General features: G+C 47.4%; 1 protein-coding gene across 1 annotated transcript in view; it reads left to right on the plus strand.

Annotated features, from left to right (window-relative positions):
* The window catches only part of PLOD3 (procollagen-lysine,2-oxoglutarate 5-dioxygenase 3), a 33,324-nt gene extending 10,050 nt beyond the window's left edge, over positions 1-23,274 (plus strand). The window contains exons 2-19 of the mRNA XM_053361238.1: positions 5,451-5,542; positions 6,259-6,395; positions 7,533-7,696; positions 9,722-9,834; positions 11,400-11,463; positions 11,992-12,089; positions 12,503-12,604; positions 12,989-13,120; positions 14,296-14,417; positions 14,904-15,008; positions 15,132-15,257; positions 17,439-17,580; positions 18,901-19,014; positions 19,532-19,597; positions 19,694-19,798; positions 21,204-21,350; positions 21,700-21,825; positions 22,831-23,274. Coding sequence (XP_053217213.1) covers positions 5,451-5,542; positions 6,259-6,395; positions 7,533-7,696; positions 9,722-9,834; positions 11,400-11,463; positions 11,992-12,089; positions 12,503-12,604; positions 12,989-13,120; positions 14,296-14,417; positions 14,904-15,008; positions 15,132-15,257; positions 17,439-17,580; positions 18,901-19,014; positions 19,532-19,597; positions 19,694-19,798; positions 21,204-21,350; positions 21,700-21,825; positions 22,831-22,986 — 2,111 coding nt within the window. The 3' untranslated portion in view covers positions 22,987-23,274. The remainder of the gene's footprint in view (positions 1-5,450; positions 5,543-6,258; positions 6,396-7,532; positions 7,697-9,721; positions 9,835-11,399; positions 11,464-11,991; positions 12,090-12,502; positions 12,605-12,988; positions 13,121-14,295; positions 14,418-14,903; positions 15,009-15,131; positions 15,258-17,438; positions 17,581-18,900; positions 19,015-19,531; positions 19,598-19,693; positions 19,799-21,203; positions 21,351-21,699; positions 21,826-22,830) is intronic.
* Positions 23,275-25,219: the final 1,945 nt, after the last annotated feature.

Genomic DNA, 25,219 nt, shown 5'->3' on the forward strand with positions numbered 1-25,219 from the left:
ATGTTGTTCGCCCAAAAAATGGAAAGAAGAAGAAGCCCCGATGAAACAAGAAACAAAAGTTTATGGAATACTCAGAAATGGTGAAACTTACCAGAAAAATCAAAAATCCAGATAACAAGCTTTTTTAAAATATAAGTATGGAAATGGTTTATTGAATATTTACAAGCAAACTGTAAACAGATAAGAATATTGGCAGGATTATTGTAAATAACCTGCAGTTTTATAAGAGTGTACAGTCGTACCTTGGAAGTCGAACGGAATCCGTTCCAGAAGTCCGTTCGACTTCCAAAACGGTTGGAAACCAAAGCACAGTTTCCGATTGGCTGCAGGAAGCTCCTGCAGCCAATCAGAAGCTGTGGAAGCCCCGTCAGACGTTCAGATTACAAAGAACATTCGTAAACCGGAACACTCATTTCCGGGTTTGCGGAGTTCGGGAGCCAAAATTTCCAAGTGCCAAGGTGTTCAGGATCCAAGGTATGACTGTACATTTAAAGTAGATGAATAAATGATTAAATTAATTTGGAATGGGCAGAAAATATATATAAAAAACAAATTTAAGGAACCACAGAAAGAGGGGGAGGGAAGTCGAGTTTTGAAATGTCAAAATGATTGTAAAATTACTGAAATGTATAAAATTGAAATTCAGATAGATAGATAGATAGATAGATAGATAGATAGATAGATATAGATAGATATAGATTCTGGTAGGTAGCTAGTAGTCTGACGGAGTCATATATATATATATATATATATATATATATATATATATATAATGTCCAGAAGCACAGTAGAGACCAACTAAGTTTGATTTTGATATAAGCTTTCGTATCTGAAGAAGTGTGCATGCACATGAAAGCTTATACCAAGACAAATTTAGTTGGCCTCTAAGGTGTGTTTGTGTGAATATATATATATATATATATATGGTGTGGGAAAGACCATAGCTGAGTGATAGAGAATCTGCCCAAGTTCAATTCCCGATCTCTCCAGGTAGACCTGGGAGAGAAAGTCATGTCTGAAATCCTGGAGGAGCCACCGACTGTCTGAATCGCCAATAATGAATTGCGATGCCACAGTGGTTTTACACAGGATAAGGCAGAGATTCCTATGAGTCAAAAGGAACTGTGTTGGTGGGATGACTCACTAGGCCCCACTCCCCAGGAATCTGGCAATGGACCACTGGATTGAGACATTTCTCACAGCTGGTTTGAGCTGAAGATGCCATGGGAACGAGGAAGAGTCATTGGTCCCAGCAGAGTTACTCCGATGCTCTGAGCCAGTGCAGCTGTGTGGGTTGCAGCCGCCACTGCAAGAGAGGCTGCGCATGTGTGGGTTTTTTGCATGCATGTGCAGAGAGAAGCCTTTCTCCTCCTAGAAATCCATTGCATCTGTATTCATCTGTTTGTTGAGATGTGGAGGGTGGGGAAGACCAAAATAGGGTTGGCGGGACCAGTCTATTGCTTGGACAAATACCAGGAAATTTTTGCTGCTGTTTTAAAAATGTCAAATATTCCATGAAGCCATGAATGTCACTGTTGAGATGGTGGCTCACATAAAAATATAAATGATTTACAGTGTTGTTTGTCAGCAAGTACAAGAGTGAAGGTTCTTTTTCTGCTAGTAGTCTGACGTATTCCTCATTGGGGAAGGATGCATGGCAGAATATCTGCTTTGCAGAAGATTCCAGGTTCAGTCTCTGGAGCATCTCAGACTGGGAAAAGACTCCCTGTCTGAAATGCTGGAATGCTGCTGCCGGCCTGAGCTAGATGGGCAGAAAACCACGCAAACGTTTAAAAAGCAGTCCCACAGATAAAAACACTTGAAGATGATTCGAACACAGACGATGACTGGGTTGAGGTTCTCCACTTAAAACCTTCCTTGGAAGGTGAAGGTCTTCAGAAGCAGGTTTCTCAAACGACAACAGAGGCAGCACCTGTATGATTTGCAAAGGGAGGGAATTTCAAAGGGAATGTATTGTTTTGGGTGCTGGCATCTGTCTGTCTCAAGAGACAATGGAGTGCGCCTCCGGGGGTGAAGCCAAACTGCTGTGTTAGCAGCACTGAAATGACCTCCCTGGGGCCCAAACCTGGGCAGTGTGTCTGGAAGTCCTGGGCTGCCCAGATGACAAGACCTCCCTTCCTGGCCTGGCTGATGTGATCCAAAGTAAAGCAGAGCAATACGTTTTCACCAGTTTGGCTGCAAAAGCTGCTGCAAGGAGGCGTACAAGATGCCAACCAACTGTCTTAGGGACTCCACTCCAGATTGGGGTAGGGTTCCTGAGCCTTTTCTTCTCTCAAAGAAGGCAGCAGAAGTTTAGGATCAGTTTTCTCCCGCTTGGACTACTGCAATGCGCTCTACGTGGGGCTGCCTTTGAAGGTGACTCGAAAACTGCAATTAATCCACAATGCGGCAGCCAGATTGGTGACTGGGAATGGCCGCTGAGACCACACAACACCAGTCCTGAAAGATCTTCATTGGTTCCCAGTACATTGCCGAGCACAATTCAGAGTGTTGGTGCTGACCTTTAAAGCCCTAAATGGCCTTGGTCCTGTATACCTAAAGGAGCATCTCCACTCCCATCATTCAGCCCGGACACTGAGGTCCAGTGCTGAGGGCCTTCTGGCGGTTCCCTCGCTGCAAGAAGTGAGGTTACAGGGAACCAGGCAGAGGGCCTTCTTGGTAGTGGCGCCTGCCCTGTGGAATTCCCTCCCAGCAGATGTCAAGGCAATAAACAACTATTTTACTTTTAAAAGACAACTGACGGCGGCCCTGTTTAGGGAAGTTTTTAATGTCTGATGCTGTATTGTTTTTAATATTTGGTTGGAAGCCGCCCAGAGTGGCTGGGGAAACTCAGCCAGATGGGCGGGGTATAAATAATAAATTATTATTATTATTATTTTCCATCTGCCCCTCACTTCCCTCTACAGCACATACAGAAAACCCATTCTTGTTTGTTGGACCCACTATTGGTCCCATCCCCTCAATCCACCAGAGCCTGTCTTTGCAAGCAGAGGAAGTCCCTAACTCACAGAGTGTTTGAGACCCACCAGCTACCCTCACCTGGTTTAGCCAGCCAGTCGAAGCCATTCCTGAGGTGTGTGCGCTGTCACATGCTGACAGATTCTAGGAGCCACAGCTGAGTGCAGACTGGGGGCCAAAGGTGGACAAACTGCCCCAGAAGAAGCATGACATGTCCCCACCAGAGGTAATACCCCATACAACCCAAAGGGAAGGTGCCACCACAATAAAGGCCCTGTTCCTCTATTGTGAAGAACAGGCCCCCTGATAAGATCTTCAGGAGGCCTTCTCACAGTGATATATTGGGTACAGAAGGGGCAAAGTGATCTTTTAGGTAGAAGGATATAGGGTTGCAGACTTATTCTGGATCCAGTCCTGAACCTATAAGGTAGCCTTCCCAAACCTTGAGCTCACCAATTGTTTTTGGCTCCTATCCGCCCTAGCTGGCCAGTTGTGGCTGATGTCAGTTGCCCTCCAAAACATCTGGAGAGCACCAGGTTTGGGAAGGCTGCGTAGGCTGACCCAAGTGTTCCTGCACAAAAGCTCGAGAGAGGAATGGCCCAGTGACTGACTTGCATTTAGAGGAAAACCTTGCTTCCCGTCTTTTAAATACAAATGGAATCATTATCATATCTACTGGCTGCACTATAACCAAGAGTTTATTTGTAATTAGTGTTCTTTAGCAAACCAGTTGATGCTTGAAAAAACATCTGCGTTGAAAAGTTTATGCTTTTCAAATGCACAACCCTTATTTGACCAGATCTCTTTTTGCCTGGTTAGATGCCGGCCTGCAAACCAAAATTCTTTCTTTCCTTTTTTTTTTATTAATAATATTTTATTAGGTTTTAACAGTAAAGAAATTAAGAAAAAATATAAAGATACAAAATTACAAAATACAAAAATACAGACATTAAACATAAAAAAAGAGAAAAAGAGAAAAAGAACACATACAAAAGAAAACCCTCTTTTTTAATTTCTCATCTTTAGTTAACTAATTTTCCTGACTTCCTCACGCCTCCCTTTTTTGTATCCCTTTTAAGATTTAATTCAGCAAATTCATCAATCCTATTTAGCTTATCTATTGTCTATTATCAATCCAATCTTAACCTTGTTGCTAGAACCCCTTCAATTCAATTCGATGCCATCAACATTCAAGACAAAATTCTTTCTTTCCTTTGGTGCGTAAGAGCGGGTCACATCGCGCCTGGCCTTGGCTACTACTAGCGATGTTGTTTTTGGGAAGCTTCTCTGCTTACTCAACGCGCTTGCAGCCGGCGCCCGGAATACGTGTAGTTCGTGGCTCCGGTGCGATCTGAATCTGGGTCCAATCCAAACACGCCTGCCTGCCTGAGCGCGCAAAATCTTCGCTCCTGTTAGCAGGGATCCCGGTGGTGTAGATCTCCTCCGCTCTCCCCCTGCTCTCCCCCTGGGCCTCTCTCCTCCCTGCAAGGATTAGAAGAGCATCTTTTCCAGCACTTAATCACCAGGAATGTGATAGCTTGTGAGAAGGTAGACAGAGGGAGAAGGCCCTTAGGCTCTGTGCTGCTGAGAGAGGAGGAGACGCTTTGGTGAGCTGAGCTCTCAGTAGTAGAGAAGAATTTAGAAACCTTCAGTTGGAGGGTTCCTGAGGTGAAAGCTGGGCATAGTGTCGTGCGGTGGTCTTCAACTGGTCCAGAACCAAGACCCACCTCCGACACATGTTCACCAAGCTGCAACATGGGACCCACTTTCACAATTTGCACTGTTGATTTACACTGTAGGATCACATCTTAGGCGGGGGTTCACTTCCAGGGGTTCTTTGTATACAGGAAAATCCCGCATATCCAAACCCAATCAAGGCGGAGACCTTAAAAGCTCTTTCTTTGCTGGGTAACCCTAAGTGGATCCGGCATAAAAAGAGCTTTTAATATTATTATTTGCATACCACCCTATAGCCATAGCACTCAGGTCGGTTCGCAACATAAGAATAAGATATAAAATTCACAAAAGACATAATAAAAAACGAAAACAAACCAGTAAATTCCCCCCCCACACACACATTTAAAAGGGTATTGGATGACAGTTATCCAAAAGCCTGGTTTCAATCCTGAAATCCTCTGGGGAAGAATGGGCTAACAGTATTAAATTTCTAAGTTCATGTGTCCAAACATTTTGCCTCTCCACAAAGAGCTCTTGCTAAATTCTCTACGATTGCTGGACTTGTTCAATCTGTGAATGCTTCCAAAAATCTTCAGGGGAAATATGCACTTATGGTGCCATCTTCTGCTTTTGAGGAACTGGCTTGGGGGGGGAAAGCATTCTTAATTCCTACCTAGCTTTTTTTAGAACCGGAGATAGATCCTGGCTTTGATAGCCAAGGTGCAGTTTATATATGTAAATCCTCTGGTTTCCATTCCTGACTCTATTTGGGGAATGTGTGTTCCTATTTTCAGGCAAACTCCTGGTACTGACAGCTGCCACAGATGAGACAGAGGGTTACCAGCGCTTCCTGCGGACGGCCAAGTACTTCAACTACACTGTCAAGGTGCGAGAAACTCTGAAAATAGCAGATATTTTCTTTCCATTAAAATAATAAAAACATTTGAGGGGGGGGAGGTAGAATGTAGAGCCAAATTTCAGCTCTTAATTTAACTGTCCCCGGATTACCTCAGCAGTCTTATTCTCTGGTACCTCATGGGGCATGACTGTATTGCAGTGGCCAGGGAAAACCTTTCTGAGCTTGAGGGCCACATTTCCTTACAGGAAACCTTCCAGGGGCCACATGTGAATTGATGGGGGAGGGGACAGAGGCAAAGGTGGCAGAGCAGCAGAGGAGATTCTTGCCTTTGCACAGTAGGCTATATTTCATCCCAGGGCAGGCCCAAGACCTTTTGGCACCTGAGGAGAACCACAAAATGGTGCCACTGGGGTGGGTGACCAGCAGCGTCTCCTCTTCAAGAGGCCGCTGTAGAAGTGGCTTTGGTGGGACTGTCATGGAGGCAGCAGATCCAGCCTTCAAGAAATGTCCCGTCGCTGTCGTTGCTACCACAGCAGCAAGCAGCCCATTCCTTGGAAGATGGCTCTGTTGGCCTTGTGGGTCTTGCCGCCTGAGGCGGTCGCCTCACTTTGTCTCGTGAGTGGGCCGGCCCTGTTCCACCCAGGCAAGGTGGAAGAGGCATTACCAGTCGAGGGACAGTTTTGCTTTAGAAGAAAATAACGAATTTCCACCCCTGTTGCTTTTGTGTTGTTGTCGTCTCCCAGACTCTCGGCCTAGGAGAAGACTGGAAGGGTGGAGACGTTGCTCGGACGGTCGGCGGAGGACAGAAGGTCCGCTGGCTGAAGGCGGAAATGAAAAAACATGCCAATGAGGAGGACCTAATTGTCATGTTTGTAGACAGGTGAGCTCACAGATTCTCTCTATGCCAGTCGCAACAACTTGACTGTGAGGGAGGCCTACGTCGCAGGGTTGTTGTGAGACTTAACACTTACATGTTTGATCTGTTCATTTCATTGCACTTCTTTTCTTTTCTTTCTCTTCTGCCTGCGTGGGCCCCCAACTCAGAGCAGGTGAGATGAGGATATAATATATTAGCTGTGCAGGTCACGAGGAAATAAGTTGGTGTTGCACTTTACCTGATAAAGGAGTGATGGGGAGGTCAGGGTCTTTTCCTTTTGAAGGGAGGAAAGTGGGGGTAGGCGTGGAAACAGGAGGAAACTGAAGCTTGGGATGGGGATATCCATTCTCTGAGGAAGAGAGGCAGCCGACCATTTAATTCCCACCCAGATATTTGTGACTTACCACACTTTAATGGGTGACATGAGAAGAGCTGTGTTCAAATCCCCCCACTTGGTAATAGAAGCTGGTTTGGTAGCTTTGGGCAGGTCAATTACTTCTAGCCTAGCCAACCTCACAGGGCTATTGAAATTGATGGGCAACCAAGAAGATAAAGGGTCTGGAAACCAAAAAGGCTGATGGCCAACGGTTGAAGGAGCTGGGTATGTTTAGCCTGGAAAAGAGGAGACTAAGAGGTGATAGGGTAGCCATTTTCAAATAACTAAAGGGCTGCCCCATGGAAGATGCAGCAAGCTTGTATTCTGCTGCTCCAGAGGGTACGACCCGAACGAATGGATCCCATTGCAATAAAGGAGATTCTGACTAAACACCAGGAAGAACTTTATGGTGGTAAGAGCTGCTCGACAGTGGAACGGACTCTCTCGGAATTTGATGGACTCTCATTTATTGGAGGTTTATAAGCAGAGGTTGGATGGCCATCTGCCAAGGCTTCTTTAGACTTTGATTCCTGCATTTTCTGGGGGTTGGACTAGATGACCCCCCGGGTCCCTTCCAGTTCTACAGTTTTAGGATTCTATAAAATGTTGAATGAGTACTGTTAGTAATTATAAATGGGCATGCTCTTTTCCTGGAGACAGCCACAGGCTGAACTTGCAGTCCCAGCCTCACAATAAAGCATTGCCTTGCTCACCTGAGGCCCCTCGCTAAAAGCTCTCAATCTGCCCTCTTGTCTGCTTCCCAGCTACGATGTGATCCTGGCAGGCAGCCCCATCGAACTCCTCTGGAAGTTCCTGCAGTTCAAGAGCAACGTGGTCTTCTCGGCGGAAAGCTTCTGCTGGCCAGAGTGGTCGCTGGCCGAGAAGTACCCGCCGGTGGGCGTGGGAAAACGCTTTCTGAACTCTGGAGGTAAAAGGCCAGCTTCCCTTCCCTTGTCCCCCTCCAACTCCCCATTTAGCAAAGTAACTTGAATTCTGTGCTAGGAAGGCCCACTGGAATCTGCCACTGGAATCAATTATGCAAAGATGCACATGGGTTTTGCACAATTAATATTCCGTTGCCGAGTGCCAGGTTTCCAAATAATACAGCGTTTCTTTAGCAAGCTGTGCGGGTTTGGATGGGTAGGGTGAAACTTAAGAAGGAAAGCATTATACAGTGGTACCTCAGGTTAAGAACATAATTCGTTCTGGAGGTCCGTACTTAACCTGAAACTGTTCTTAACCTGAAGACCACTTTAGATAACGGGGCCTCCCACTGCTGCCACACCGCCGGAGCACGATTTCTGTTCTCATCCTGAAGCAAAGTTCTTAACCCGAGGTAATATTTCTGGGTTAGTGGAGTCTGTAACCTGAAGCGTATGTAACCCGAGGTACCACTGTATTAGGAAAGCATTATATTGGAAGAAGGAATGAGATGCTCACTGGGGATATAAAGACCTACTCTTCTGTCCCGAAAAGTACTGTTACCGCTTTCTTTCTGCTTGAGGTTCTACCTATTTGCTGCTCACACGCTTGCAAGCTTATATCTACAGCCATATGGACTAGAAGCTTGGAGCAGAGGGAATTGAGTGTAAAAGCTATTTAATAGTTTATACTAGATGCTAGATTAGGGGACGCGGGTGGCGCTGTTGTCTAAACCACTGAGCCTCTTGGGCTTGCCAATCAAGAGGTCGGCGGTTCGAATCCCTGCGACGGGGTGAGCTCCCGTTGCTCAGTCCCAGCTCCTGCCAACCTAGCAGTTCAAAAGCACGCCAAAAAGTGCAAGTAGATAAATAGGTACTGCTTCAGCGGGAAGGTAAACGGCGTTTCCATGCGCTGCTTACTGGCCACATGACCCAGAAAAACTGTGGACAAAGGCTGGCTCCCTCGGCCTGTAAAGCGAGATGAGCGCCGCAACCCCAGAGTCGTCTGCGACTGGACTTAACTATCGGGGTCCTTTACCTTTTAGATGCTAGATTACAAGCTTGCACAGCAAATGTGAGTGTAACAGGGCCTGATTGATGACTGGCTTCTTAGCACTTTCTGACAGGAGCTTCTGTAACTGTCCTGTCGACTCCAGCTAGGATGCTGCTGCTACTGCCCTTCTGGAAGTGTGCCAGTATTGTAGCTCAGGTGTGCTTTGAAAGTGCCCTGCGAGTAATAACCCAGCAGCAAGACTCTGTTTTCAACAGGCCAGGTGCTCGCCTTCCAGTGACAGACATGGTATCCAAATGCAGAGATCAGCATTCTGAGAATTCCTGCTTTACTTTAAAAAAGAAAAAAAAGTTTTTAGTTCTTAAGGTGGGCTGGGAAGCTCAGGCCTGGAGACCAAATGCAACCCTCCTGGCCTTTCTACCTGTCTCTTGGAATTCTTACTGACCCCTCAGGCACACCTTGAGGAATTTAGCCTGGCTGGAATGTGTTTTGAGCTCTGAGAACACCTCTTGCTTGTTGAGAGGTGTGTGTGTATATCTCTCTGTGCGTACAGTGGTACCTCTAGTTACGAACTTAATTCATTCCGGAGGTCTGTTCTTAACCTGAAACTGTTCTTAACTAGAGGCATGCTTTTGTTAATGGAGCCTCTTGCTGCCGCTGTGCCACTGGCACACGATTTCCATTCTCATCCTGGGGCAAAGTTTTCAACCCGAGGTAACTCTTCCAGGTTAGCGGAGTTTGTAACCTGAAGCATTTGTAACCTGAGGCGTTTGTAACCTGAGGTGTTTGTAACTCGAGGTACCAATGTATACAGAAACTAGCCTATTCTACAAAGGTAACATAGATCGGCCCAGCCACTTTTGCTTCTGACCGCTGGCACATGGCCCCCAGAAGGTTGCCAGAAGGGAATGTGGCCCTCGGGATAAAAAGGTTCCCTACTCCTGCCTTAAGGCTGCAAGGGTAGGCTTGAAACAGTACATACCCCCTCAAAAATCCCAAAATTGGTGTCTCTCTGCCTCAGGGTTCATTGGCTACGCCCCCACCATCAACCGCATCGTCCAGCTCTGGAAGTACAAAGATGACGACGACGACCAGCTCTTCTACACACGCATTTACTTGGATCCTGCCTTGCGGGTGAGTCTGTTGGGGTGGGTGGGTGAGTCTTTGCTTCCTTTGAGAAACAAAGACGGGGAACTCTGTGGCCCTCAGGGCTCTGCTGGACTACAACTCCCATCATTCCCGACAGCTGGCCGTGCTGGCTGCGGCTGATGGGAGCTGGAGTCCCGACAAAATCTGGAGGGCTTTAAGAGACTCCCCTGCTGCCTGTGGAAGGGACACGTGGAGGTCTCTGAGTTGACCATCTTAAGCTGCTTTCAACAGCAGCCGGGAAACTGAAATCTGATGCCCTCACAAAGCAGCAGGACCGGATTCTCAGAAAAACACTAAAACTCTGCACATTCACTCCTCTGGCTCAAAAGCTGGGAACTAAAGTCTTGGGGGGGGGGGAAACCTTTTTCATCACTTCACAGAAAGGCAGGTTACCCATTTTTAATAGGGAAATAAAGATTTCTGTCCAATGTCCATCATGCTCTGAGCAGACGCATGGAAAGCAAGAATCAGAAGAATCTTTATTTGCATCAGCCACTAGCCATTAGCAATAAAATAAAATAAAATGTACTGAAGATAGAGGTAGAAACGTAACTATAGAAAATACATTTTAAAGGGGTTACGTCAATAATCAAATGCAGTTGTACCTTGGAAGTCGAACAGAATCTGTTCCGGAAGTCCGTTTGACTTCCAAAGCGTTCGAAAACCAAAGCGTGACTTCTGATTGGCTGCAGGAAACTCCTGCAGCCAATCGGAAGCCGCATTGGATGTTCGGCTTCCAAAAGAACATTCGAAAACTGGAACAGTCATGATGAATGATTACGATCGTTCAGGAGCCAAAACCTTCGAGAACTAGGCTGTTCGAAAGCCAAGGTACGACTGTAATAGATCATATTCTAATTGCCCCAGCTAAAAACCTTGCAGTTTTTGCTGTCACCTGTTGATCTGCTAAAAGAAAGGACACAGTAGCAATGGAAAGCAATGGACATTTATTATTTGTTTATTTGTTGCACCTATATCCCACCTTTCCCCTCAAGGAGGTCAAGGTGGTATTTTTAGTTCTACCCCCTCCTTGTTTAAGCCTCACAAAAATCCTGTGAGGTAGGGTGGGATGATGATGATGATAATAATAATAATTAATAAAAATAATAAAAATTATTTATACTCCGCCCATCTGGCTGAGTCTCCCCAGCCACCCTGGGCAGCTTCCAACAAAGTATTAAAATACAGTGGTCTGTTAAACATTAAAATCTTCCCTAAACAGGGCTGCCTTCAGATGTCTTCTAAAAGTCTGGTAGTTGTTCTTCTCTTTGACATCTGGTCGGAGGGTGTTCCACAGGGTGGGTGAGAGTGAGTGACTGGCCCAAGGTGAGCCTCGTGGCTGACTGGGGATTGAACCCTGTTTCTCACAGGTCCTAGCCTAATACTGCAAGCACACTGAATTTATAAATAGATACGACATATAAATCCTTGCTGGATTTGTGTTTATAGTGGCACTCTATGGGTGCTTTGTCATTGTAGCGTTTTGATGGAAGATTATGATTATGTAAGGGGAGGCTTCTGTTCTTACCTCCTCCTTCCTGTCTCCCTAGGAGAAACATAAGATCACGCTGGATCATAAGTCAAAGATCTTCCAGAACCTGAATGGCGCCATCGGTGAGTGGTTGATATTTTCTGTAGCAGTGTTCCGGTTGTCTATGAGTGAGAACATCAGTAGGGCAGCCAGAACCGTACATTTAAAGCACCGTGATACCACCTTAAACAGTCGCGGTTTCCCCCAAAGGATTCTGGGAGCTGTAGTTTGCTAAGGGTGCTGCTTGGAGGCCCCTATTCCAGAGCTACAATTCCCAGAATTCCCTGGGAAGAGGGGAAGAGGGGTCTGCTCAGCATCCTTAACAAACTGCATATCCCAGAATGCTTTTGGGGGGGGGGGAAGCTATGACTTTAAAGTGGTATCGTGATGCTTTAAAATGTGGTACATTCCCATTTAAATGTATGGTGCGAATGTTGCCTAGCTCCCCCTGATCTGCATGTTTGAAACTTCATAGTCACGAGGCAAGCTGCAGATCGCAATAATTCCCACTGTGTGGTGGACATTTCTGCAAGGGGAAACATGGTGTTTGGTTTGGGAAGCAGAGATTTGGTTTGTCCCATACTCTTTATTCCATCCTCCTTGCTTAACAGACGAGGTAGTTCTGAAATTCGAACGGACCCGAGTGCGTGCCCGGAACGTTGCTTACGACACCTTTCCTGTTGTCATCCATGGCAATGGGCCTACCAAGGTATTTGAACTGCTCCTCTCCTGGCCATGCGCCTTGGTCGAAGAAGACCTTATTCCTTGGGGTTGGGAGTCTGCAGCCAGCTTGCTGAAGCTAAGCAGGTCCGTGCCTGATCCGTGCCTGGATGGGAGACCCCGCTTAGGCCAATGGACAGAAGAAAAGCGGGATAAAAGCACAAATAAACAAAATGGTTGTTGCGTTTCAATTTGCCTCTGGGCTTTGTAGCCAAACCAGTCTTGAAACATTGTCTGATATCTGGGAAGGCAAGCAGGCTCCCAAGCTTACAGTCCTCATGGTGACAAAACCCACAAAGAAGAATTCAGGTTGGGGGGTGTTTGGGGAAACTGTCCTCTTATTTTATTTCCTCCCCTCATCTTGCTGACTGGTGTTCTTGCCTTCTCCTTCCTTCCCTGCAGCTGCAGCTGAACTATCTGGGAAACTACATCCCCAACACCTGGACCTACGAGGGGGGCTGCGAAGTTTGTGACGAAAACCTCTTGGATCTGTCAGGCCTGCCGGTGAGTCAGAGGATAAATCAGGATGCAGAAGAGTCAGCTGTGAGGCTGGAGGCAGGGGAAGGTGTTGAGGGAGCGGCAAGGCCAGCCCAAGACATTTTTTGACCGCCTGAGGCGAAAGACAAAATGGCTTCCCTCTCGCTCCTCATACGGAAGCGAACTGAGCTGCTGTCGATGAGATGATGCCCTCCTCTATATCTGGGGGTGGTAGGTCTACTTGGAGGCAGGAAGCAAAGCCTAAGGGCACACACACACACACCCTCCATCGCTTCTTTTGTCTGAGGCAATTGCCTCATCTTGCTGGTCCCTGCAAGAGCAGTGTTTGAGAGTGGGCTTCTGGAGGTTCATATTTGAGCTCACCTTTCCTGTGCCCTCTCCTTTTCACAGGAAGAATCGTATCCACGCGTGCTTCTGGGTGTGTTCATCGAGCAGCCCACACCCTTTCTGCCTCAGTTTCTTCAGCGTCTCTTGACCTTGAATTATCCGTACTCTCATCTCCAGCTCTTCATCCACAATCACGTGAGTTATACACATGCACACACTCACACCCTACAAAGGATAGGTATTTTGCACTGTCCCTAACTGTAGCCTGATCCTCATTTTACATTTAAAGCTCTGGTCTAACTAGACCATCAGATAAACAGCATTGGGGCGGGGGGGGGGAGCTGTCATAGCTTCTTAAAGGACTTGGGACTCGGGACCCATGGCACAAATTTACATATGCTGATTTGCATGTGATATCCTAATTATTTATTTTATTTGCTTCGTAAAATTTATATACTGCTTGACTGTAAAAAAAACCCAAACACCTCAAAGTAGTTTACAAAATGATAAAGCAATAAAATTATCACTGAGGAAAATTGACAACAATATGTTAAGACATTTGAAGAGTTAAAATACTGATATGTATCAGTGCCCCCAGGCAAATTAATAAGCTAGGTAACCGGTGGCTGTCTCTGAACTACGCATTTAAAGCACTATGATACAAACTTTAACAGTTACAGCTTCCCTCAAAGCATCCTGGGAACTGTAGTTTGCTATGAACACTGAGAATTGCTAGGAGACCCCTACATTTCCTGGACTGAATATATTAAAAAATAAATAAATTGTCCAGTAGCACCTTAGAGACGAACTAAGTTTGTTCTTGGTATAAGCTTTCGTGTACATGCACACTTCTTCAGATTTCGTGTGCATGCACACGGAAGCTTATACCAAGAACAAACTTAGTTCGTCTCTAAGGTGCTACAGGACAATTTTTTTTTTAATGTATTTCTACTGCGTCAGACCAACACTGCTACCTACCTGAATCTATTTCCCAGACTGGTTTGACAATCCTTCTTCCCGGGGAATTCGGGGAATTGTAGTTCTGAGAGGCGAGCGAGAGGTCACCTCACAGCTCTCAGCTCCCTCAACAAACCACACTTTTCCAGGATGATTTGTGAGAAGCCAGGAGTGTCTAAAGTGGTAGAATAGAGCTTTAAATGTATGGCACTGATGTGACATGTTTGTTGGGGGGGGGGATTTTTTGAACCCAGGCATTCTGAGATTCCGCTGCATCTGTGGCATTTTGATCTCCTGTTTGGGCCTGGATGTAAAGGCGGAGGAACTCTCTGCCTTGTCGGAATGTGGCAACGTCAGGGAAACTCTGCTTCCCTGCTAGGCAGGCTCATTTAACCTGTCCCAAAATTTTGCAGGAGGTGTATCACGAGCCGCACATCGAAGCCGAGTGGGAGCAGCTCCGTGGGGCCTTTGAGAGCATCAAGCTTGTCGGTCCAGAGGAGGAGCTGAGCCAAGGGGAGGCGAGAGACATGGCCATGTAAGTAATAATAATAATTTATTATTTATACCCCGCCCATCTGGCTGAGTTTCCCCAGCCACTCTGGGCGGCTCCCAATCAAGTATTAAAAACAATACAGCGTTGAATATTAAAAACTTCCCTAAACAGGGCTGCCTTCAGGTGTCTTTTAAAGGTAGGATAGCTACTTATTTCCTTCACATCTGAAGGGAGGGTGTTCCACAGGGTGGGCGCCACTACCAAGAAGTCCCTCTGTCTGGTTCCCTGTAACCTTCTCACAATGAGGGAACCGCCAGAAGGCCCTCGGCGCTGGATCTCAGTGTCCGGACTGAACGATGGGGGTGGAGACTCTCCTTCAGGTATACAGGACTGAGGCCGTTTAGGGCTTTAAAGTTCAGCACCAGCACAACAAGTAAAAGCAGAGAAAGGTAGTTAAACTGGAATTTTCTCCTATAAGAGGAGAAATGTTCTCAACCCGTTCTGACAATTTCCTCGCTTGTGCAACAGGGACCTCTGCCGCCAGGACCCGACCTGTGACTACTACTTTAGCCTGGATGCTGATGTGGTCGTGGCAAACCCGGACATCTTGCAGATATTGATCCAGGAGAACAAGTAAGCAATGCTTCCTTTTCCCTCCTCTGGAGCCTTTTATAAAACCATTTGTACAGCATTTCTCCTGCCCCCATCTCCCCATAAGCGACTTCTCTTTTGCTTCTTTCTCCCTCCGCGATCCAGGAAGGTGATTGCTCCAATGATGTCCCGCCACGGCAAGCTTTGGTCCAACTTCTGGGGGGCCCTGAGCCCCGATGAATATTACGCGCGCTCAGAGGACTACGTGGAATTGGTCCAGGGCAAGAGGATGTGAGTCGTGGTCAGAACCGGGTGGGAAGAAGAATTATTATTAGTACTTATTTATTAAATTTATGCGCTGCTTTTCATCTGAAGATCTTGGAGTAGTAATAATACAGGAGGGTTCTGCTTCACTCCCAAAAATTTCATTCGTATATTTAAAGCTTTGGTCTTCAGCTGGGGGTTGGGACCTCTCCTGGGTCACGGCCTGAGATAAGGTGGGTCACAACAGCGGGGTAGTCAACATACAGATATGTGGTACCTGAAAAAAGTTATGAAGTGGGCCCCAAACAGCATGTGGATGGGCCAAAGGTGGGCCAGAAGACAACAGGTTTATTTTTATTTTTTTAATAAATTTTTATTCACTTTCTTTTCTATCATTACATACATCTCATATCAATAACATACATATTACACTTCTTCACCCATTCCCTCCCGGGCTTCCCTCCGCTTCCATTTCTCGTTTGTTATTACATACTGCTGTCTCTTAAAATCCACTATATCATTTCTTCATTATTTTGAATGTTCTCTGTTAATAGAGATGAGTGATTATTTAAATCCTGCCATCAAGTCGATGTTCTTTCTGCAAATGTATTATAAATAGAAGACGACAGGTTTAGACTGCTAACAAAAATTTTGCATGGCTCGGAGAAACTGACTAGAGAAAAGCTTTTATCCCTCTTTCAAAACGCCAGAATTTGTGGGCATCTAATGAAGCTGATGAGGGACGTGGGTGGCGCTGTGGGTTAAACCACAAAGCCTAGGACTTGCCGATCAGAAGGTCGGCGGTTCGAATCCCCGCGACGGGGTGAGCTCCCGGTCCCTGCTTCTGCCAACCTAGCAGTTCAAAAGCACATCAAAGTGCAAGTAGATAAATAGGTACCACCCTGGCGGGAAGGTAAACGGTGTTTCCGTGCGCTGCTCTGGTTTTCCAGAAGCGGCTTAGTCATGCTGGCCACATGACCCGGAAGCTGTACGCTGGCTCCCTCGGCCAATAAAGCGAGATGAGCGCTGCAACCCCAGAGTCGGCCACAACTGGACCTAATGGTCAGGGGTCCCTTTACCCTTTACCTTTTAATGAAGCTGAACGCTGGAAGATTTAGGACAGAAAAAAGCAAGTCCTTCGCGCAGTGCGGAGTCGTTCTATCGAACTCACTGCCACAGGAGGGCAGTGCCAGTCGCCAACCTAGATGACTTTAAACGTGGATTAGACAAATTCATGGAGGAGAAGGCTGTTGAAGTTATGCTATACTTCTGAATACCAGTTGCTGGGAACCACAGGAGAGGAGAGGGCTCTGTGCTTTTGAGTTGCACTTGCTGGTTTCCCACAGGCATCCGTTTGGCCACAGGGAGAACAGGATGCCAGACTAGATTGGCTATTGTCCTTTAAAGCCCTTTGTGGTTTAGGGCCCTCGTATCTACGGGATCGCCTCTCCTGGTATGCCCCGCAGAGGACCTTAAGGTCCATGAATAACCATAGTTTAGAGGTCCCGAGCCCTAAGGAAGTCAGACTATCCTCCACCAGGGCCAGGGCCTTTTCAGTGATGGCTCCGACCTGGTGGAATGCTCTGTGCCATGAGACTAGGGCCCTTCAGGATTCAGCCTCCTTCCGTCTATTCCGCCTGGCCTTTAATTTGAATTCAGCCTGAACTTTTATTTCCCTTCTCTTCCCTCCCCCTCCCCTTTTATGAAGATCACCCGCTCTGAGACCCCACAGCTAATTCTCCCCTGGCCTCCTTGCTGGCCCAAGTAGGACTAATTCAGCCAGCTAGCCCTGGGGATTATCTAATGCTTATTTCCCCTAAATTGATTTTTGATTTTTGAATTTTATTGTTATTCATGTTTTTATACTGTATTTTATGCTGCTTTTATAATTAAGTGTTTTAAATTTGTTGTTAGCTGCCCTGAGCCCGGTTTTTGAACCGGGAAGGGCGGGGTAGAAATAAAATATTATTATTATTATTATTATTATTATTATTATTATTATTATTATTATTATTTGCCTGATCCAGCAGGCTCTTCTTGTGCACAGCTCTTCAGCAAAAAAGTTCCCTGAGCGGATTACTTGCAGTTCATTTAAAGAAGGCGAGCTGCGGTGAAAGGGAATCTGCCGCATGCGACGACTAGAGGGCAGAAAACGATGGCCACTTACTTCTTACTGAGAATTCTCCTCTCCCTCTTCTCTTCCTACAGCGGAGTGTGGAATGTCCCCTACATCTCTCAAGCCTATTTGCTGCGAGGGGAAACTCTGCGCCAGGAGCTGCCCCAGCGCAACGTCTTCACCTTGGACGACACAGACCCAGACATGGCCTTTTGCAAGACTGTGAGGGAGAAGGTAAGGAATGTTTCGCCTCCCAGACATCCCGTGAATCAAGATCTCCCCAGACTCTGCGCTTCTGAAAGCTGTGTTCTGTCTCTTCCAGAGATGGTGCAAACCCGACACGTTTTCCTGGGTTTGCATAAATTTATTCTACACCTAGCACTTTTGGGGAAATTCAAAAGATTAACAGAAGCTCTGTCCTACTTTGGGGAGTTTCACTGCTGGTTCGCTGTCCTGGCTTTCAGTTCTGTCTGCCCAATCTTAAAGGCTAGAAACCTCTTTTTTTAAAAAAACCAAAACCAAAAACCACCACCTAAGGTTCTCTACAAGGGACGTGGGTGGCGCTGTGGGTTAAACCACAGAGCCTAGGACTTGCCGGTCAGAAGGTTGGTGGTTCGAATCCCCGTGACGGAGTGAGCTCCCGTTGTTCGGTCCCTGCTCCTGCCAACCTAGCAGTTCGAAAGCACGTCAAAGTGCAAGTAGATAAATAGGCACTGCTCTGGCGGGAAGGTAAACGGCGTTTCTGTGCGCTGCTCTGGTTCGCCAGAAGCGGCTTAGTTATGCTGGCCACATGACCCGGAAGCTGTACGCCGACTCCCTCAGCCAATAAAGCGAGATGAGCGCCGCAACGCCAGAGTCGGCCACGACTGGACCTAATGGTCAGGGGTCCCTTTACCTTTTAAGGTTCTCTACACCGTGAATGATGTTCTCAATAGCAAAATTCTGTGATCTTGCAGAACACATATAACCATACAATTACCGTATTTTTTGCTCCATAAGATGCACTTTTTTCCTCCTAAAAAGTAAGGGGCAATGTCTGTGTGTCTTATGGAGCGAATGTGTGGTTGATCGCTGGCTCCTTTTCTGGCCCTGCCCTCTTGCCCAGGCCTCCATTGCTGAATGTTCTGCAGATGGAGGCTGTTTGTTTCCCCAGCAACATGTGACTGGCTGATTAGATTATCTGTCTGGAAACTATAGAAATGGCTCCCTTTCCTTTCCTTAAAGAAGCTGCAGAACTGTGAGTTGAACCCCATAAAAACAGGATTTTTTCCCTTTGCAAAGTAAGCTCACAACTTTGAGCTGATGCTCAAAAAAGGGGGCTTTCCCCCTTTGCAAAAGAAGCTGCACAACCGTGAGCTGATCCTGCCCCAAAACGGGGCTTTCCCCCTTTCCTCCTCTAAAAACTAGGTGCGTCTTATGGAGCGAAAAATACGGTATATGGGGTTTGGGGGAGCACTTCTGTGTCCTCCAGGATGCATGTATTTGGGGCTGGATGGTGGCTGTGGTAACTTTTTTCTACTTATCCAAATTTTAACTATCTACTTTCTCCCCCAGGGCATCTTCCTTCACATCAGTAACCGGGACGAGTTTGGGCGCCTCATTTCCACCGCCAGATACAACATATCTCACCTATATCCTGACCTCAGGCAGATCTCCGAGAATCCCCTGGTGAGAAGCAGTCCATTTTCCTGCCTTCCGTCATTCCACAATTCACTGGGGTGTGATGGCTCCCCTCCCACTACCCATCTTCCCACAAGTTTGAGGGGGGGCCCTAGCCAAGCGCCATCTTGTGGCCACTGTCCCACATTGGGGGACCTCCCTGAAGCTGCACACTTACCTAAAAATTTACCACAATGTCTGGATTTGGCGTTCTCTTAGGATTGTGGGGAATCGTAAATGGCTGCTGCCCAACTGAGGTCTGCCCTTTTGGTATCCCTGAAGTGATGTCATGCTGGTGTATAGTGGGAAATAAAAATGGCAGCTCCCCAAACCAGCCACACAGTGCTTATCTGGCCTAAGTGCCAGTTAAGAGCCTAGTGTCTCTGCTGCTGTATGCTGGGTTATTATTTTTTAGCATTTCTCTGCAGCCATGAGGTCTAGGAACTTGCTCTTTGTCATTTTGGGAAATCCAATATGTACTCCCTGGATCCCTTAATGTCTCTGTCCCCCACCCCCTTTTGTTTAGGATTGGCAGGAGAAATACATCCATGAGAATTACACTCAGGTGCTGGAGGCAGACTATTACGAGCAGGTAAGCACCTCTTGGTTCCCATGCCTTTGAATCATGCATCTCATGTCTCGGAAACTCTCCTTTCTCTCTCACGCCAACCCTTCTTCCCTTTTGCAGCCCTGCCCTGACGTTTATTGGTTCCCCGTGTTCACTGACCAGATGTGTGATGAGCTGGTGGAAGAGGCAGAAAACTTTGGCCAGTGGTCCGGAGGGAAGCATGAGGTGGGAGCCCTCCCTTCTTCTTTGGGCCTAACATAAAGAAGAGCTTTGCCGGATCAGGCCAGAGGCTCATCCAGCCTTGACACTTTTTCTTATTCTCACAGAGTCCAAACACATGCACTCTGCGGTTTCCAGCTGCTGGTATTGAGAGGTTGTAGGGACACGTGTGGTGCTGTGGTCTAAACCAGTGAGCCTCTTGGGCTTGCCGATCAGAAGGTCGGCGGTTCGAATCCCCACAACGGAGTGAGCTTCCGTCCTAGCTCCTGCTAACCTAGCAGTTCAAAAGCACGCCAGTACAAGTAGATAAATAGGTACTGCTGTGGTGGGAAGATAAATGGCATTTCCATGCACTCTGGTTTCCGTCACGGTGTCACGTTGTGCCAGAAGTGGTTTAGTCATGCTGGCCACATGACCTGGAAAACTGTGGACAAATGCCAGCTCCCTTGGCCTGAAAGCGAGATGAGCACCGAAACCCCATAGTTGCCTTTGACTGGACTTAACTGTCCAGGGGTCCTTTTCATTTATTATTACTATTATTATTCAGAGGTGTACTGCCTCCAAGGGGGAAGGGGGAGAACACAGCCAGCTTGGCCTAGCAGCTGCTGATAGCCTTATCCTCCCTGAATTTCTCTATAATCTTACGTTAAAGTCATCTAAGTTTTGGTGGCGCCATCAGCTACACCCTGTAAGAGCGCAGTCCATAATTTTAACTACACTGCATGAAGAAGTTGCTGCCTTTTCCCCCTCTGTCCTGATTTTACCAACTTTCAGCTTCCCTGGAACACCCCAGGCCTGGCTTGCATGCTCCCTGTCATGGGCATCTGCTTGGCCACTGTGAGAACAGGGTGCTGGACTAAATCGGTCCTTGGCTTGATCCAGCAGGTCTTTCCTTATGTTCCATATCCCTGAAGTCTAGTATTAAGAGAAAGGAGGGAAAGCATCTTCCTATCCACTTTTTCAGCACCATGCATCTTTCATATACCTTTACTTGCTAAATTTGGCAGAAGGGACCGTACACTCCCATGAGAGGTTTCAGCTTGAAATTTTGGGCAAGGGGAGGCAAATGTGGCTTGGAGCCATCCTTCATCGTTATTGTATCTTAGAAAAAGCAGTGGCGGAATTTGCCAGTACAGTGGTACCTCGGCTTACAGACGCTTCAGGTTACAGATTCCGCTAACCCAGAAATAGTACCTCGGGTTAAGAACTTTGCTTCAGGATGAGAACAGAAATTGTGCTCCGGCGGCGCAGCAGCAGGAGGAGGCCTCATTAGCTACAGTGGTGCTTCAGGTTAAGAACAGTTTCAGGTTAAGAACGGACCTCCGGAACGAATTAAGTATTTAATCCGAGGTACCACTGTGTGCTGCTGGTTTCTCAGTACCATTTGCCTCGGCGATTTTGCCTCCCCCAGGATTCCCGGCTGGCTGGTGGCTATGAGAATGTCCCGACCGTTGATATCCACATGAACCAAATTGGTTTTGAGAAGGAATGGCTGCAGTTCCTGCAGGACTACATCGCTCCGGTCACAGAAAAGCTCTATCCTGGCTACTACACTAAGGTACCAGCTCCTGCGGTTTGTCGGAGGGGGAAGCATCCAGCCTGCCTGATGAAGCATCACAGCTGAGGGGTTGGGAAAAGGGTCGCTGCGAAGAGCCCAAGTGGGGAGATGAATAGAAAACTGTTCCAAACTTTGAAAGCAGAGGAGGGAGGAGCATAATCAGACCATCTCCAGTTTCACAAAAGCTTCAAGTTTTTTCTCACATCTGGTGGCTATTTATAAACCTGGGCACAGCAGCAAAGTCTGGCGTTTCCTGAATTATTTCCACTATTCTTATTTTGGGTGTGGGTGTGTATGTGCAATTTGCCATTCTACCGAAGACAATGCTTGACTCACTGCTGTTCTGCAGGCACGAGCGATCATGAATTTCATGGTCCGCTACCGCCCGGATGAGCAGCCCTCGCTCCGGCCACATCACGATTCCTCCACTTTCACCATCAATGTTGCGCTGAACCACAAAGGGATTGACTACGAGGTGAGCGCCCCCTAGAGGGCAGGAGTTGGATCTGGGGGTTTTTTTGTGTGTGTACAGGTAAAGGTACGGGTGGCGCTGTGGTCTAAACCACTGAGCCTCTGGGTCTTGCTGACAAGAAGGTCAGCGGTTTGAATCCCCGTGACGGGGTGAGCTCCTGTTGCTCTGTCCCAGCTCTTGCCAACCTAGCAGTTCAAAAGCACACCAGTGCAAGTAGATAAAAAGGTATTGCTGCAGTGGGAAGGTAAACGGTGTTTCCGTTTGCTCTGGTTTCCATCACGGGGTCCCGTTGCACCACAAGCTGTTTAGTCATGCTGGCCACATGACCTGGAAAGCTCTCTGCGGACAAACACCAGCTCCCTTGGCCTAAAAGCAAGATGAGTGCCGCAACTCCATAGTCGCCTTTGACTGGACTTAACTGGCCAGGGATCCTTTACCTTAACCTTAAAAGGTAAAGGGACCCCTGACTGTTAGGTCCAGTCACGGACGACTCTGGGGTTGCGGCGCTCATCTTGCTTTACTGACCAAGGGAGCCTAGCTTCTGGGTCATGTGACCAGCATGACTAAGCTGCTTCTGGCAAACCAGAGCAGCGCATGGAAACGCCGTTTACCTTCCCGCCAGAGCAGTACCTATTTATCTACTTGCACTTTGACGTGCTTTCAAACTGCTAGGTGGGCAGGAGCAGGGACCGAGCAACGGGAGCTCACCCCGTCATGGGGATTCGAACTGCCGACCTTCTGATCAGCAAGCCCTAGGCTCTGTGGTTTAGACCACAGTGCCACCCGCATCCCTGTACCTTAACCTTACACAGGTATAAATACTGTACCTTCGTTGACTAAAAAATGCGAACACTGCATGTTCATAGTTCAACAAGTGCACAGTCTGTACGTATAACTGCTGAGCTGTGCAAATCAGCAATTGTACACCCTTTTACACAAGCACATGCGAGCCTCAAACACAGTTTGTGACGTACTTTTTCTCTCTCTCCTCTCCCCACCCTCCTGAAGGGAGGCGGCTGCCGGTTTATCCGCTACAACTGCAAAGTGGAATCCCCCCGCAAGGGATGGACCTTGCTGCATCCCGGACGCCTCACCCACTACCACGAAGGACTGCCCACCACCCGTGGGACCCGCTACATCATGGTCTCGTTTGTGGACCCCTAACACCAGCTCCACCCCCCTGGTCCTGGGGCAGTGAGTGGGCCGCGGTGGTCAACACACTGGCAGGAAGAGACTTGTGGGGGGGCAGACGCAGGCGGGTCCATCTCTCCGGCTCGGCTGCTGCCTTCCTTGGTGCCTTTGAAAATGGAGGGAAACAAATAACTCTACGTCCGGTGCTGATGGATCCGGTCCTTGCCTGGCACTGAAGTTTGGGTCACTACTAGTGCTGGGAGCAGCCACTGCTGCCTTGTGGCGTTCCACCAACCTCCCCCCACCCCATAATATGTGGGTTGAAGACACACACACAGGTGCCTCTGTCTCTAACAAAAACGTCACCCGTTCAGGATGTGTTTTCAGTGCCTCCCTCTCTCAGCATGGCCCAGCCAACTGGAGATACAGTTGTTTTAGCAGTAGCACAATCATTCTCTAAACATTTTTTAGTCCCTTGCTCAAATCAAGGCACCTCTGGGGTTTTTTCCTACAAATATATGTACTGCTGCTGTTCTGTTTTTGCCCCAGGTCTTCACTCTTTCCCTCCACCCACCTTTTATATGAGTGTCTTTGTTACACCGAAGCTGCATTTTGTGAAAGAATGCCTCTGAGCAACTGCACAGTGTTTTTCCATCTATAATTCCCAGCCGCATGCAGTTGAGGATCTAAGTGGAAGGTGTTTCTTTGTTTCATTGCACCATTTTTTTAAAAAAAAGAGGCAGGGGGAGGATGAAGAGAAAAATCTCTCTTCCTATAGGCACAGGGTAAAATCAGTATTAAGGGAGAAGTAAGTTAATGAGAGGTAACCTATTAATTCCCACGGAAGGGAAAAGGGGCTTGTCTATACATTTCAAGTTTACCTATATTATACATTTAAAGCTGGTTATAGCACTTGAAAAGTCATGCTCCCCCAAAGAGTCCTGGGAGCCGTAGTTTGCTGAGGGTGCTGGGAATTGTAGCTCTGGAGGCAAACTACAGTTCCCATGATTCATTGGTGGAAGCCCTTATGCATTAAATATAAGATGTGATCTTCCTCCCTGCACACAGTTGCAGTTCCCAGGGTAGTTTAACAATCAGTCCCTCTTCCTAGTGAACTCCGGAAATTGGGGCTCTGTGTGTGTGTCTCCAAACAACTCTCAGCACGCCTAACAAACTATAGTTCCTAGGTTTCTTTTGTGATGGGGAGCCATGGTTTAAAAAAAGTGGTATAAGAGTGCTGTAAATGTTTGGTGTGGAAGTGGCCTAACCTCGAGGTGGAACAGCAACAGAGGAGAGCTTGCCTTATGCTGCAGCAGGGGTCCCTTTTATGCTTGATTTTTGAAGTATTTTAAACACTGTGATCAAGGCAGCACCTACTCAGACACACACACACGCACCTCTCTTAGGGCATCTGCAAAGTGTGACTAATGTCTTTTTAGCAGTGGGTGGAAAACGTGGTTGGTTGGGGGAGGGAGGGAGGAATGTTTTTTCCATTTGTCAGCATGCCTAAGCCAGGAGCTCCCCTCCCCCGGGGTGAGGCGGGAAAGGCCTGGCTGGCACTTCTGAGACAGGGACCTTGTGTAATCTCCCATAATCCTGTGGGCTTTTCTTTTTGGCCCTCAGCCTAGCCTGGCTGGTAGGGTGGACATGCGTCGGCTGCTTCCTGTACAAAGCGTGCATTAAGTTATTGGCGTGGCTGTTCCACAGAACACCAAATAAATCTACCTTTTATACTAGACTCTTTTCTGTCCGCAGATTTGAGGGAAGAGGCGATCCCTTGCTTTAAGGGAAGCGCTTTGGCCTAAGATCTCTCAGTCAAATGTGTGAGAAAGACACTCTTGAGCATTGGGGCCTAAGGAACCATTTCCTTGTGAAGATCTGAGGCAGCTTTCTGTCAAGTCCAACTGCTGGTCTATATAACCTGGAAATGTCCACTCCGAATTATAACCAGAGGCACACCCTTCCTCCCCACTGGCTTACTTTCAAAAGTATGTGAATTGGATGCACTAGGGGTGCCCAACAGATATTTCTGGACTACAACGGGTGGGAGGGACCAGTGTGGCCCTCCAGGCACCTCTTAATTGGCCCCTGGAACAGTCCCCAGACTGCACACTCCTCACTGGTCCTGCTTTGCCCCAAATGTTTTTGCCTGGCCAGAACTTTGACAATGCTTTCTTCTTGGCTGGAAGATGTGGGAGTGTGTTTGGAAACTAAGCCTGCATTAAAACAGCAGCATTTATGCTCCATACACCCCCCGCCCCAGCAA

Source organism: Podarcis raffonei, chromosome 13, assembly GCF_027172205.1.
Source record: "Podarcis raffonei isolate rPodRaf1 chromosome 13, rPodRaf1.pri, whole genome shotgun sequence".
Lineage (NCBI taxonomy): Eukaryota > Metazoa > Chordata > Lepidosauria > Squamata > Lacertidae > Podarcis > Podarcis raffonei.